Raw genomic sequence first — 15,000 nt, 5'->3', positions numbered from 1 at the left:
ACAGACTTGTTCCAATCTAATCTTAAAGAAGCACTATTTAAAGTTTATATAGTGTGTTTTACTGCTTTAGCTAAATACATCTACAACTAAAATAGTAGCTGTTGCCATGCATAAATAGCTAACTGGCTCTAGAAAATGAATTTAGAAATTAAATGACAAAAAATTTATAGAAATCTACATTTATGTTGGTAAGTATTAGAATTTAAACAATGTTGGCATTTGCTTGTTTGTTTAAACTTATTCCATTTTCAAAGCAACTTTTTTTATTACTTCAAAATGTTTAGTTACATAGGTAGCTAACTAGAAATTTCCTCATATCTTTCTTGCATTCAAAACTCTTGAATTAAAGCCAAAATTCTCCAGCAGATTGGCAGGTGGCTCAATCTAATACCAACACTTGTGGATTAACTTGCTCACTAGTTTAGATCCTATGCATTAGTTAATTATAGTTATATTATTGATTTTATCCTGTGATTATTACATACATGATAGTTGTAACTAACTGAATTTTGCTTGAGAAATGCATGTAAAGAAACAATAAACTATTTACAAAATAATTGAAACCCATTTATTTCCTGGAATCATAAGTATAACTTCTGTTATGATCACACAATGTTAACAAGATACTGGAAATATTAGCAAAATTAAAAAACAAAGAAAAGTCAGTTTCAATTTTTTTTTGACAGAGCTCTGTATACGTGGAAAAAAAAATTATATCCATAAGCCGGATGACCTATCTGATTGATTAAATTTATTTAAGCAAATAATAGAATATTAGAAAGTTGCTAAGTTTAAAGATGATTAGAAATACAATAAGTGATGCCAAATTCAGACAAAGTATTATATTGCTTTATGCTTAACCCGATACTTAGACATTTTCTATTAGCAGAGAAAACAAATACAAATTACTTGTATATATGTGATGGTATTGCAGCAGTATTGATAGGGACGAAAGTCTCAGAATGATGAAGAAAGTTGCTTGCATTGCCTAAAAAGAATAACCTCACTTTCATTGGAAACAGACAGCTTTATGGAACAGCAGTCAGCCAATCATGGATACTATATGAATTGTTAAACGCAGAAGAGTGATGTTCATGAAAGGTTTTGAGCTTTATTGAAATTTCTTTTTTGAAGTTGGAAAGTTTTTTTTAACAATCCCCTTATCATCAATATTTCACATTTTGTTTGTTTGTTTGTTTGGCCACTTGCTTCAAATTATTTGAGAAATTTTTGATTTAGTGATTCTTTGATTTCGAGTACAGATTATGGAATCAGTTGAAGGTAAGCACACATTGTGAGTTTTGCCTTTTTTTGGTTTTGTTTGTGCTATTTCTGTAATATTGTTATTGTTATTGTTATTGTTACTATTATTTTTATTATATTTATTATTTTTGTAATTATTGTTATTGTTTTTATTGTTATTTTTAATCTTATTTTTGTTATTGTTATTATTGCTATTGTTATTACTGTTATTTTTTTGTTATTATTATTATTATTATTATTATTATTATTATTATTATTATTATTATTATTATTATTATTATTATTATTATTATTATTATTATTATTATTATTATTATTATTATTTTTATTATTATTGTTGTTGTTGTTATTGTTATCATTATTAATATATTATTATTATTAAAATTGTTATTAATATTATTAGTATATTGTTATTATTGATATTATAAATATTGTTGCTATTTTTATCATTGTTATTATTGCTTTTATCATTATTATTGTTTTTATTATTATTGTATTGATTTTTGTTATTATTATTATTATTGTTATCATCATCATCATCATCATCATCATCATCATCATCATCATCATCATCATCATCATCATCATTATCATCATTGTCATCATTGTCATTATTATTATTTTTTTTTACCACAACCAATCACCTATGATTTATCATTTATCATCAGTCATTTGTTGTCTATCATCATCGTTATTTATATATTATTAGGGTTTTATTATTATTATTGTTATTACTTTTGTTATTGCTACTACTGCTGTTATTATTAATTTACTTTTTTATTTACTTTTACTATCTGATGCTTGTTTGTGTTTGTTTTCATTTTCTATCTTAAAGCTGTCTTTGAAAATATTTATATGATATCATCTTCACCATTGTTATTTTTACATAGATTTTGCTTTGTTGGCACATGCTTCTTTTTAGTTTTTGCTTCTTTGCATTTCCGTGAAGAAGAAAAGAGTAAGTAAAGTTTGAAATTTGGCAATGATGCAGAGTGCTCTTGAAAAAATATTTCTGATTTGAAGTATTGTTTTTTATAATATGTATTGCATTGACCACAGCTTAGGAACTGATTTTAAATATCTTAAACTGTGTGAGGATATTGCTTGTTTCATTCTTATTATGTTTTCCCAAACCAAGCTCAATCATTTACTTTGCAAAGAGTAGATATTGATGTTGATATGTTTTTCCTATTTATCAGATATGACGACAGTATAACATCCAAATTGAAAATAAGATATAATATAGGAACTTTTCTCTAAGTGATCAGCAACATCTTATTAATACTCATCGATCGACAGGCTGTGTCATGCCGAGGGGAACAACGGAACACCAACCACTTTTAACAGAGCCAGATCCAGAGCTCGCACGATCACAGATGTCTCGAGATAGGGAAGAGCCAGTGTCTGAAGGGGAGGAGGACGAACACGACGAGTCGGGTCTCACTGCATCAGGACACCACATTGATGATGCGCACCAGCAGACCACGTAAGTCAAGTCGTATAGTCTCAAGAAGGAATTTTTTGTTGATGATTGTTGGAGCTGATTGCAGACTATCAGTGCTAAAGTGAAATAATTTAATGCATGAAAAAAGGAGAAAATCTGAGATATAAATTGCAAGTCAAAATGATCATGTGCTTTTAAACTCTTTGAGGAAATATTTTTTTCCATGGATTTCTTCACTAGTATTGTATCCAGATATCCTTCATGATAAATTGACATTTCTATATATTTGTACTTCTATATGCTAAGACTAATCAGAAGCATTATAACCTTAGTAAAGTTTCATTGAGAAGTTATAAACTTGACCCAATGCCCCCAAGAAAAAATGTGTTCACTGTACTATTTTTTTGTGAAATGTCTCTGCACATCGTTGGCTCTGCCAGTGCTTAGCTACAAAGGAGTCTATTAGCAGACTTTGTAGCTTCACCTAATTTCATCTTTCCTTGAGTTTGCAGGAAAAAAACTTTTTTTTACTAATGCTATTAATATTGATACTTTTATTTTTATTATACACATCATAATTACTATAGTGTTATTGACATTACAAACAGCAACATCAGATACCAGAAAATAGTTTCAAAGATAAAGAAAATGGTAAAAAGTGAGACAGGTAGTTCTCGTAATTTGTGACTTAATACTTGTAGACCCATCTATGTGTAAAAGCAATTACTAAATCAAACACACAGTGGACATGGCATGTACATACTTGCCATCCCTGATGTATGGGATTAATCTAAGACTTACCTAGTCCAGGTCACTTTAGTTAAAACCAACCTAATTGAGCCTAGTCTTACTATACTTTACTTTGCTGAGCATAACATGGCCTGGTTTTGAAATACAACTTTGATTTAACCTGGAAAATATTTTGATTGCAGTTTATAGATATGTCATACTTCTTTCTTCTCTCATGATATAGATTTTTGAGTGTACTCACACCTGTCTGTATTTTCCTCTGTGCTACTCATGATATTTTCAATGGACCCCTGCTTTTCAAAATTTAAATTTACATAGCCAATGAATATACTGTTATCATCCAGACCACCTCCTCCTCTTTCTAACCATCACCAGTGTCCATTAAGTCTCAGAATATCCAATTTTTGGTGCCCTTCAGGAATTGCGAGACGTTGATTCACCTGATTAAAGGCAATATTGGTACTGGCATCCTGGCTATGCCTGATGGCCTCAAGAACTCTGGCTTGTATACTGGCACTGCTCTCTTGCCTGTAATAGCGGTCATCTGCATTCACTGTATGCACATGCTGGTAAGTGCTCTGTTGAATTATGACTTAATTTATTAACTGTTTATTATAGATGATATAAAGTTATGTCGGTGGTAAAAGAAAATTATCAATGATCAGTCTGATTAAGTCTATTTATGTGATATGCAAAAATAATTTTTTTTTCTAATGTATATGATTTACAACAGTCTATTCTCAAGTAACTTTTATATAATGCAGAAGAATATCGGTATGATAGTGTATATTTTCCCTCTACCTACACATTTGCTCTTTGTTAGCACATGATTTATTTATACAGAATTCAATTCGACAGAAGAACCGTCCTTTTCTGGTCTTAAAATTGGTTCTTATTTGTAGGTAAGATGTGCTCATGAATTAAAGGAAAGATTAGGAGTCAGCGGGTTGGACTATGCAGAAGTAGGATACCATGCCTTCACCACTGGTCCAGCCCCTCTGCGGAGATTAGCACCAGTTGCACGTGCAGTTTTGAATTCATTTCTTACCATTACACAGTTAGGCTTCTGCTGTGTGTATGTGGTGTTTATTGCAGCAAATGTCAAGCAGGCAAGTAGTTTTCCATTTTACAGTGTGCAGTTGGCAGAAAAGATATTCATTTTGAGAAAAACATTGCATTGTGAAGTAGAGATATCTTCACGGATATTTTTGATTTTGAGAAATGATTACAAAACCAAATAGTAACTAAATGTAGTACATAGAGTATGAAAATATTCAAGTATTGACAGTGCTTATTGCATTTGTCTTTGTAACAGTAGTTATTTTTATTCATATATATATTGTATGTGTGGTGGTGTTTACATATTGGTGGAGTGTGTGCTTGGTGGTGTGTGCGTGTGATGGTATATACCTTTGATGGTGTGTCCAAATATGATAAATATTTGCAGATGGTTGTATTTTTTTTTTTTCTAGAATTGGATTTAATGATGCAGAAGTTATGGTAGATGATTATCCATATACATATATATGGTATTTTTCCTAAAAGAAATTTCTTAATTTTATGAAAATATAGAAATGAAATATATTAATATATAGTTTACATCAGAGTCAACATGTTAGATATAAGCTCAAATGCAGTAATGGGTACATGTATTTTTTGGCTCTGTACTGTCTGATATGATACTGTAATTTGGCCACAGTAAGCCCTATTTTATTTATGGAATACTCTGGTTGTGTGAAATCTGCTTATACCTCGTAGTGGGTAGATTATCTAAGGTGCACATGCAGTGTTAATATTTATTGTTTATGTACGCATAGATGAATCAGTGCCTTGCTTACTATCTTTGGAGTCTAATAACCAAGTAAAGTTTTTCATGATGTGGTTGAGACGTGTGGCCTTGTGAACTTTGTGGTCCAAATAGCTCAACAGAAATTAATATTTTGCTCCTAGATTGGAATACTTAAAGCAAAAAAAGCAATTTTATACTTAATTATGGCTGTGGTGGTGTAAGTCACATTACTCATTTGGAGCTGATGACTTCACTTAGTGACATGTCTAAGTAATGATCCAAGGCAACTGGACATCAATATCTTGCGCATTTAAAAATGCTTGCACGCTTTTAACCTTTGCCTTCTGGCTGTAGTAGTCCTGTATTGACATAATAGTACTGGCTTTGCTGGGTAGGAGAATGTAGGAGAAGTCTAGAAAATCAAAGCTACAGTTAAAAAAGATAAGGGTTTATTGTTACCTGTAGTCTAAAAAAGGACACTATATATATGAAGTTTTATCTTGTACTAGCAAGATGTATTGGAATGACAAATCATTTGAAAGTACAAATTTATCAGTCAAAAGAATAGGAAAGGTGCATATGATTTAGTTATTCCTTTTTTAATTTTATGATATTTTTATTAATATGTTTAAATGAAGTCATATATTTACAGGTTGTTGACTGCAAGTTACCAGGAAATGATATTGATATTCATGGGTACATGGCTATTTTATTGATTCCTCTGCTGGCCATATCAATGATTAGATCATTAAAGGTGAGTTGCTTTATTCTGAGAGGAATGCTATTCAGAATTCATTTTGATAAAATAAGATTGTGGTATCCTCATTTTTCATAATGAAAAGGGACTCTCCCTAGACTTGTGAAATTTTATAGGATGATAAGCAGGACTCTCAATGGACCTGCTTGCTCATTTGGAGGATGGTCTAGGACAGTTGGTTTCAATGTAGTAAAAAATTTAGCCATTCATTCCAGCTCATTCAGAAAAGCAATTCTGGCCAATGTATATAAATATCAGAACCTTATAGAAGAGTTGATACCTGCTTCATTTTGTTATATTCAACTTTCTTACTTATATATTTTCAACTTTTTCTTAATTATATATTTATTACAGGTGCTTGCTCCATTCTCCCTCATAAGCAATGTGTTCTTAGGACTTGGCATTGCCATTACGTTCCACTACCTTCTCCAAGATATTCCTTCTTCGTATGATAGACCTGAGTTCAAGAGCTGGAAGCAGCTGCCACTCTTTGTGGGTACTTCGATATATGCTTTTGAAGGAATTGGAGTGGTAAGACCCTATAATTTAATTGCATGTAATTTATTCAATAATTTTTTTGCTTCTTGTGTTATGACTTTTCATTGTTTTTACTAGATGATATGATTGATATTATATTTCTTGCAAGGTAAGAGTAGTACCTTTAAACGTAGTGATCCCTTCAGAGATGAATGAGTTGCTTTAACCCTTTTGCTGCTCCCAACACATATCAGAAGACAGGAGTTTAAAAAAATGTTTTTTGATATATATATAAGTAACACTTACATTGTTTGTTTTTGTGCCATCATACTCTATTTCTCGCATACATGGGCAATGTTTCGTGTATACATACTTTAGGGAAATGGTCACCATCATCAACATCTCATAGAGCTCTCTCAGGGTCATCAACATTAGTCAAATTCCATTTCAGAAAGAAGATATTTCTTTAACCCATAAAATACTATTTGCCATGATCATGGTTAAAAGCATAATATGCACCCTTAATTGTTTGCCACACATGTGAAAACCCTGTCAAAAACTGGCAGGCTTCTTTCATGTGACTTCACTATGAATGAGTGATATAGTGTCTACTAATAGATCTGATACTGTTTAGCAAGCGTCCATCAGCCACATCCTTGATATCACCCCCACAATCCCTTCCTCTCTGCTTGAACCAGTCACACAGTGCCACTCATTGTGATAGAAATATCATGTGTTTATGATAAACTAAATATTTTCTTTTAAGTAAACAAATATGAAAATATAACCATCACCAATGACAAAAACATGAAGTGATTGGGAAGGGGAGGGTTACCACAACTCAAAGCACCTTTACTGGTAGAGGGACACATAGCAGTCTGTCTCCATTGTCTGGGTCATCTTCTTCCTGCTCCTCTGTTTGTTTGTCTTTCACTTTAGTTACTTTACACGGTTCAACCTTAGCACTAGCCCGATGGTCATTGTCTAGTAATACCAGCCTCAGGCTAGTAAAATGTGTGGTCTAGTAAAAAGTAGACAGCGGCATGTGGGGCATGCAGCACACTGCGCTATCGAGCCATGCACACCAATGTTTTGATTAATCTTGTGTTAAATCTAATATTGGGGCTAGTAAAACTTGCGGCAGGGTAGTAAAAAAAACTTAAGTACAAAGCTTGCTATAGACCCATGGTTCCCAACCTTTCCCCTTCTGTGGCCCCTGACTAATGTATGATAATCTCCAGTTCAGTGTCTGTCATATTTTTAGATTCAGTTATTACTAGTCATGAATAGTATAAAGGTGTTAATTGCTATAGGACAAGAACACTTTATGGAAAGATTCCAATTCATTGATATGCTAGAGATAAGTACATGTTTGTACTGTAGGTGAGAAAAAAATCAGTTGAATATGATGTCAACATGCTGTCATGGGAGAAAATGGCTGTGGGCTGGGTGACATGAACTTGCCTTCATGAGTGAAGGCTGGAGTGATGGAAAAGACTTCCCACAAGTGTACAAACCTCTTTGAGGGTGATTAGACTCATTTGGACTTTAGAAAGTGGCTTTTGCATTTAACCGTTGGATCTGGTTGAGTCTCAGAAATCATGGTGCTGAAAATACAGGCAGCAGGTTAAATAAATAGCCAACATCCTGGGTGTGTGGCGCTTAGGCTTGGTGCATGCGAACACCCATGAGCGGTGACAAAACTCTATGCCTCCTGTTTGCAGTTATTTTGTGTAAACTGTTTTAGCTTTTTTGCCATTTCCCAATGTCCATGTTTGTCTTTTGATTTGCTTTATCCAGATGGTAATAGCTTATTTTCCTTGCACAAACTCTATATCATCTCTCTGTAGTAAATAACTCAGTGCAAGGAAAAAAAAATGGAACATTTGATTTTTTTGTCATATATCTAGTTTTTTCGTAATTTTCAATTTTCCACAATATAACCTGCACAGCTGGTCACAGAGGCCAGGAATACGGTGTGCAGCATGGAAATGGCATCCTCCCTGGAGTTGCCACTCTTCCAGTGATGGCTTTTGCATGTTACATTCCACATTTAATTATCATTGGGAATAATGCTAAAGCCCCCTTCTAAGCACCAAATGAGTCAAATCACACTCCAAGAGGTGTATGCACTTGTGGCGAGTCTTTTCTGTCACACTGGCCTTCTGACATGACGGCAAGTTTGTGTCACCCGGCCCACATCCGTTTTGTACGATGATGGCATGTTCATGTCACCTAGTCCTCAACGAAGATTTTTCCATCATAGGACCATAATGTTATCCAGATCGTTGGGGTTAATCTCATTGACAAACAAATGTGGAATGTAATGTCCGTGAACCATGATTTGATTAGTGCCAGCACCAGGGAGGATATATTTTCCTTGCTTAGTATCTATTCCTGGCAGTTGTGAGTGGTGGCCCAGGTTGTATTACAGAAAAATGAATATTATCAATAAAGAAGAAAAAAACGACAAATAACAAAATGTTACATATTCATTATTTTTACCGCTTAGAGGGATGATATGGAGTCTGCATGGAAAATGGTCTGTTACCTCCTGGATAAAGCAGATCAAATGGAAAATATGGACATTTGAATGACAAAAAGCCAAAAATACTTATGCACAATTCATAAATGCCACACACCTGCTCATGTAATCCTAATGCACATATTTTGATCCATGGGATTGCTACCAGATCCAAGGGGTTAAGATAAGATGCACAACATAATGCCATTTAATGCACCTTGAGTATTGTCTTCCAGACCTAGATGTGTTTTTTGCAATGAATTTGCACAAATCACATTCGATGGTAGTTATCCTCTACACAGAAAAGTGGAGATTATTCACTGCTTGATTAAGTAAATTAATTTGTATTGCTAAATGCCATTGAAAGAGATTTGATGAGGTATCTGCTATAAGAAAAACAATCATTCATCTTTATTCTCTTTTACATATTAAGGGGACTCTCTGGTTCTAAGTCAAAAGTAGACAGAAAATTGAGCTTTTGTTCAGCATATTCTTACATATTGATATATTTCTAACAGTATAGTATTTCTTTGTTTCTTTCTAGGTTTTGCCGTTGGAGCGGAAAATGACAACACCAGAAGATTTCCGTGGATGCAATGGAGTGTTAAATACAGCCATGATTCTAGTGACCTGTGGTTACATTGCTGTAGGATTCTTTGGTTATCTAAAGTATGGTGATGCTGTACATGGCTCAGTTACACTTAACCTTCCACCAAGTGATAAGTAAGTGTTTTCACTTCATCTCTTTTGATGTTTTTATGTATTACCCTATTGATTTTAAGGATAATTTACTGATTACACTGGCTTATTAAATCCTCTGTAAGAAACTTCAGTATTTTCTCATTTATGAATAAAATGGGATTTGCTCTACTTTTTAAAGTAGCACTTGATATATGATAGGAGAGGGATGCTACTTTATTATATGAAGCTACTTTAGTTTTATTTAAGGTAGCTCATGCAAAGTTAGTATCTAAGATCATTTACAGACAAAAATATTTTTATATTGATTTGTTGTTTATATTTAAGTATTGTGGGCATATAATGTTGATTACCTTTGCTGATATTGCTTTTGCCCATTTTATTTTACTTTAGTAACTTTCATCCTAACTGTGGATATATTTTTTTCAGCCTTGCACAGTTGGTGAAAATCCTGATGGCAGTGGCAATCTACTTGACCTATTCATTGATGTTATATGTTCCCTCGGAGATCATGTGGCCACACCTACGGACAAGGTTCCATTCAAACAGGGCAAAGCGTGTCGGAGAATATGCATTCAGGGCTTTCCTTGTTCTTATTACTTGTAAGTATGATGGCTTTGCTTCATTATTTAGATGTCTTAACCCATAGCCCTGTGGTTGAGGATGGCATGAATACATGCCATTACCTGTAATTGACTCTTTGGTGACTGTGCACTTATGGAGCACATGTGCATAGTCATGGAATAAATGATTAGTCCAATCAATATCACCTGTTCACCTTTTTTCTTGATTATCATTATGTTTCATTTTATTATTTCATTATTTTTATTAGTAGTAGTATTTTGATAACATTGTGTTAATCATGTTCAGTAATGATGATAACAATATCAGTATTATACATTAAAAAAAATACAACATTTATTCACAAATTCAAGGAATATTGAAATCAGGTGCTAATAGGGGCTACAAATTGACCCTTGAAAATCAAGAGCTTGGTTATATACAAAGACAAAGAGTATTTCTTTGTCAAGTAGGAAATATAAAGTGCATTAATAGAATGCAAATTTGAAAAGTTTGATGTAGTTACCCTTTGCATATTTATGAAAAAATAACATACTATGATCAGGTAGATGCAAACATTTCTATCATAGAAAAAATTATTATATGCATTTATGCATTTATATGTATATATTAAAAGTAAACACAGGAGGCAATTTTATGGTCAATAGTAGTATGTTGTGTGGAGAGGGAATATGGGGGGTGGGTGGGGGAAGATGAAGGGTTTAGCTGCATGTAATATGCTATGTAAAACAAGAATTACAAATAAACCTTCACTACATTCTATTCACAAGAAGAAAGAGGGGGCGGCAAAAACAACTGTATGATTTTCTGAAGGAGAGGTGGTCCTAAAAGGGATATTGGGTTATCAGATGTATATAACATCAGATGAATATGTGAATATCACAATTGTCTAAGAAGAAAAAATTAATGATAGGAAATCCCAGCAGTTTTTGATAGGCTTAGCATGATTGTGGCAGTTGATAAAACCCATACGTGATTAGTTGTTATATTATAGAGAGTATGAGTCTTTATATTAAGCTTATCAATTTTTCCAGATATTGAAACCATTTTTTTCACGATTTTGAATGAAAATCATGGTCTGATATATACATGACAGACTCATGTTGAATTTTGAATGTTAATATATCCTGTAAAAAATGGTTATTGCCTTATTGTTTTTAGGTATGTAATGATTATATTATGATTATTTTCATTAGGTGTAATTCTTAGGATTGAAATATCTTTTTTCAAAATAATCTCTGTTGTATTTTGAGGTATGGGAATGTTATAGAAAGAAAGTAATAAATGCACATGCTAATTATCAAAAGGTATTGTTACACAACCAGTGAAACAAGCAAAATAAATGGCAGTTAGTAGTAATACAACCTCTCCCTATTCCCATCTTATGCTTACTGAGATGAGTCAGCACCAGCACCCCTGGCTTGAGTTGCCAACTGCATATAGTTTTGGCTGCTGGTGTTATCACTATAATGAGCTTGCAAGACATTTGCATTTCATGAATATTTCCCCACCCTTATACTCTAAATTCTTGTCAGTACATGTATTTTTTTATCAAAAAGAAGTAGAAAATTATATTGGGATTACCAGTTGTGTATATATGAAAATTTGAAAATTGAATATCACTGATTTTCTACCTATTTGCTGTGTTTTTATGTCAAAATAAAGAGAGGTATGATCCTATTTTTTTTTCTGAATTATTTAAGTTATGAGAACAATTATATAGATAAGATAAAAATCATAAAAAAGCAACACAGGTAATCTTTACAGAATTATTTCCCAGAAAAATCTCATTATAAGTTTAAAATTTATGCTTAGTGGTATTCTATTTTTCTCCTCCTCCTCCTCCTCCCAATACCTTTGCTTGTTGTTATTGTGGGAGGGCTTAGGAGATGGAGACTGAGGCCTAATGTAGGGTATCACTGCTGCTTTGGGCCTCAACTAATTTTGCTTAGTCTTTCCTTCTACCATTTCCTCTTCCATATCTTCTTCAGCCCCTTCTTACATCCCATTTCTAAGGTGTGAGAGCTATACTGACAGGATGAAAGGCTGGCTATGTGTCAGTCATGAACAGCATCTGGGGGCCATAGGCAAGGTATTCCCTTGGTTAATTGCCTAGCCCTTTCCCCTTATGAGGACCCTGAAGGGTAGACTGTTTCTTTTCTCCATTTTTTTCAGGCTCACCATGGCCAATAATGAAGATTTTTTACCCTTGATAGGGGCATGAAGGCTTACCCCTTCATCAACTAGTCTATCTAAATTTGATTTTGATGATTTTCCAACCCCTGCCCTTCCTTTGACCACAGCTCCGACCACTGATACTAATACCCCCTCCTTGATGCTTACTGACAACTGTATCCATTCAAAAACAGCCATCCAGGTTATTACTCAACCTCCAGAAAGCACCCCTTCCTCTCTCCCAACATTCTCCTCTCCATCTCCTACTGCATAGTTCTCTTCAGTGTTTACCCCCTCTTTCCTTATTACTAGTGTTCATCCTTATTGTCCTCCTCCCTACAGAACTACTCCACTCCACACCACCCCTTCTTCCTCTCACCCTCGTCTTTCTACTACCTCTACCTTTGGAAACTTTTTAAGTACTCTCTTTGGCCAAGTGGGATCGATTCTTTGTGATTCCCCCGCAGCCCCCTATTCTGAGAATACCCTTCTCTTTCAACAGTGTCTCCAAAAACAAGTAGGCAAGGTTATCTTTCACAGTCACTCTGATTGTTCAGGCCTTGTCACAGTCCACCATCAACCCAAACTGACATCACTGGCAAACCCATTCCTGCTGAACTTCACCCCTCTTGTCAATGTCAAAAATGTTGGCATTTTGGCCACCTAGCCAAACACTATCGCTCCACAGCCCACGGCCCTCTATGTCCCCAACCTGGTCAGGACCGTTCAAATTAGCCTGTTCAGGCATGTACATATGGCAACTGTGGAGACTCCCATAATGTGTTTTATAGGAGCTGCCTTGCTTATAAGCTTGAATGACAGGTAGCAGTCCTCAGATTCAAACTAGGCCTCACTCTACATGAGGCCAGACAAGAAGCACGATGATGAGGTTTTTCTCTCTCAACTTATTCCAAAACAGTCCTTCGCTCTGCTCTGCCACCATCTTCATAAGATGTTTCTACATCTCCCCCAGTATCTCTAAACCATCTTACCTCTACCCACCCTATACCCCAGTCAAATTCATTTGTCAGTCTAAATCCAGATACTCCAATCTCTACCACTTCCCTGATACCTACCCCTCCTCTTTACTTTATTTGTTGTACTGGGCAACCTAAATGTTCCACTCCACTATATTCTCTCCTACACCTTCCTCTTCTGCTCCTCAGATATATATTGCCTCTTTTCCTCACAAAAGAACCTTTGTTTCTCAGTCCTCTTCACCCAACTTTCCTCCAGAAACTCTTGAAGACATCCAAAACTTCCTAAAGGTGACCCAAGGGAACACTCTGCTCCCTTATCCGGCCCCCAATCCCTTTGTTCCTACTTCTTCTACATTTAAAATAGTTGCAGATATCCATCCTCCTCTTCCTCAAGTTCCCTCCACCCCCCTTTCTCCTACACCCTCCCAACATACCCCACTCTCTCTACCGCTCCCACCTGAATACTTACACGAATCCCTTCTATCACAACAGTGTCCTTCTCCAGACCCCTCCCCTCCAGATATACTTCCTGATAATTCATTACCTTCCCCAGTCCCCCTTCTCATCCCCCAGATTCTTCTCCTACTTCTCCAACAGTCACCTCTGTTTTCCTTGAACAATGTCCCTATTCTTTCCCCAGTCACAGATACAATGCAATGCACTCAATTTCTCTACTCCCTTAACCTTTCCCATTTTACTGATCACTGCTCTACCTCATTTACTTCAATCTTTTCCCTTTTTGCTACCATACCTTCCTATAACACACTCTAATCCAACAACCATCTCTATTTCCCGTGAACATTGTTCTTATACCTTCCCCAGTGACTGATACACTGTAATTCAATCAATTGTCCTACCCCCTTAACCCTTCCCTTTCTACTAATCTCTGCTCTACTTCACTTACTCCCCTCATTTCCCTTTTCCCTTTTCACTCCCATACTATCCTATAATACTCTCTAATTGGTGACATCTAACACATTTTATCCTAATCTTTAACTCCTCTTTACCCTTTCAGACACAATACATTACCATAGTGCAATATGACTTTTGATGTCTTGCACATTTATTTATTTCAAACATTAAACATACTCCTCCTTTTCCTATCCTTCTTAATAAATTCAGACAACTTTTTATTCATGTTATAAAAATTATGTTTGCGGTTTTCATTAAATGAGGATAAAAGGGTTTTGATAACATGTCACTATGCCAAAGGAATTTTTCTTTTTTTTACCATCCTTTACCTCCAGATAGCATGTCATGTCATGCCAAGAATGGTTGTATTTCTGGTAACAAACATGTCATACCTGTGTTGTCTTAATCTGATCAGAGGTTGTAGCCTCTCTATAAGGAAAACTGCGCATTTGAGCCAGCCTGGATTCATTGAGTTAACCAGCTAAGTCTAATTTTAGTTGATTGATTTTCTTTACACATAGATGGCTCCATATGTGTTGTCAGTATTGATCTAACCTGTGTCTTGAAATTTTGTTAAGAAGAGTTTTTATCATTTTAACAGCAGGACTTCTATTGTTAATGATTTGTTAGTAATAATAATACTTACAT

General features: G+C 34.6%; 1 protein-coding gene across 5 annotated transcripts in view; it reads left to right on the top strand.

Moving 5' to 3' along the window:
- The window catches only part of LOC113821244 (proton-coupled amino acid transporter-like protein CG1139), a 24,391-nt gene that overhangs the window by 6,806 nt on the left and 2,585 nt on the right, over nt 1-15,000 (top strand). For 4 of the 5 annotated variants that reach the window (XM_070122924.1, XM_027373732.2, XM_027373731.2 and 1 more), the window contains 7 exons: nt 2,563-2,749; nt 3,876-4,026; nt 4,360-4,566; nt 5,899-6,000; nt 6,358-6,534; nt 9,549-9,727; nt 10,133-10,305. In XM_070122924.1, the coding sequence (XP_069979025.1) occupies nt 2,571-2,749; nt 3,876-4,026; nt 4,360-4,566; nt 5,899-6,000; nt 6,358-6,534; nt 9,549-9,727; nt 10,133-10,305 (1,168 nt within the window). In that variant the 5' untranslated portion in view covers nt 2,563-2,570. Of the gene's footprint in view, nt 1-1,250; nt 1,282-2,562; nt 2,750-3,875; nt 4,027-4,359; nt 4,567-5,898; nt 6,001-6,357; nt 6,535-9,548; nt 9,728-10,132; nt 10,306-15,000 lie in introns of those variants that run through there. The other variant, XM_070122923.1, reaches the window with a different exon arrangement.

Source organism: Penaeus vannamei, chromosome 6, assembly GCF_042767895.1.
Source record: "Penaeus vannamei isolate JL-2024 chromosome 6, ASM4276789v1, whole genome shotgun sequence".
Taxonomy (NCBI): Eukaryota; Metazoa; Arthropoda; class Malacostraca; order Decapoda; family Penaeidae; genus Penaeus; species Penaeus vannamei.
This window is presented reverse-complemented; position numbering and strand designations above follow the sequence as displayed.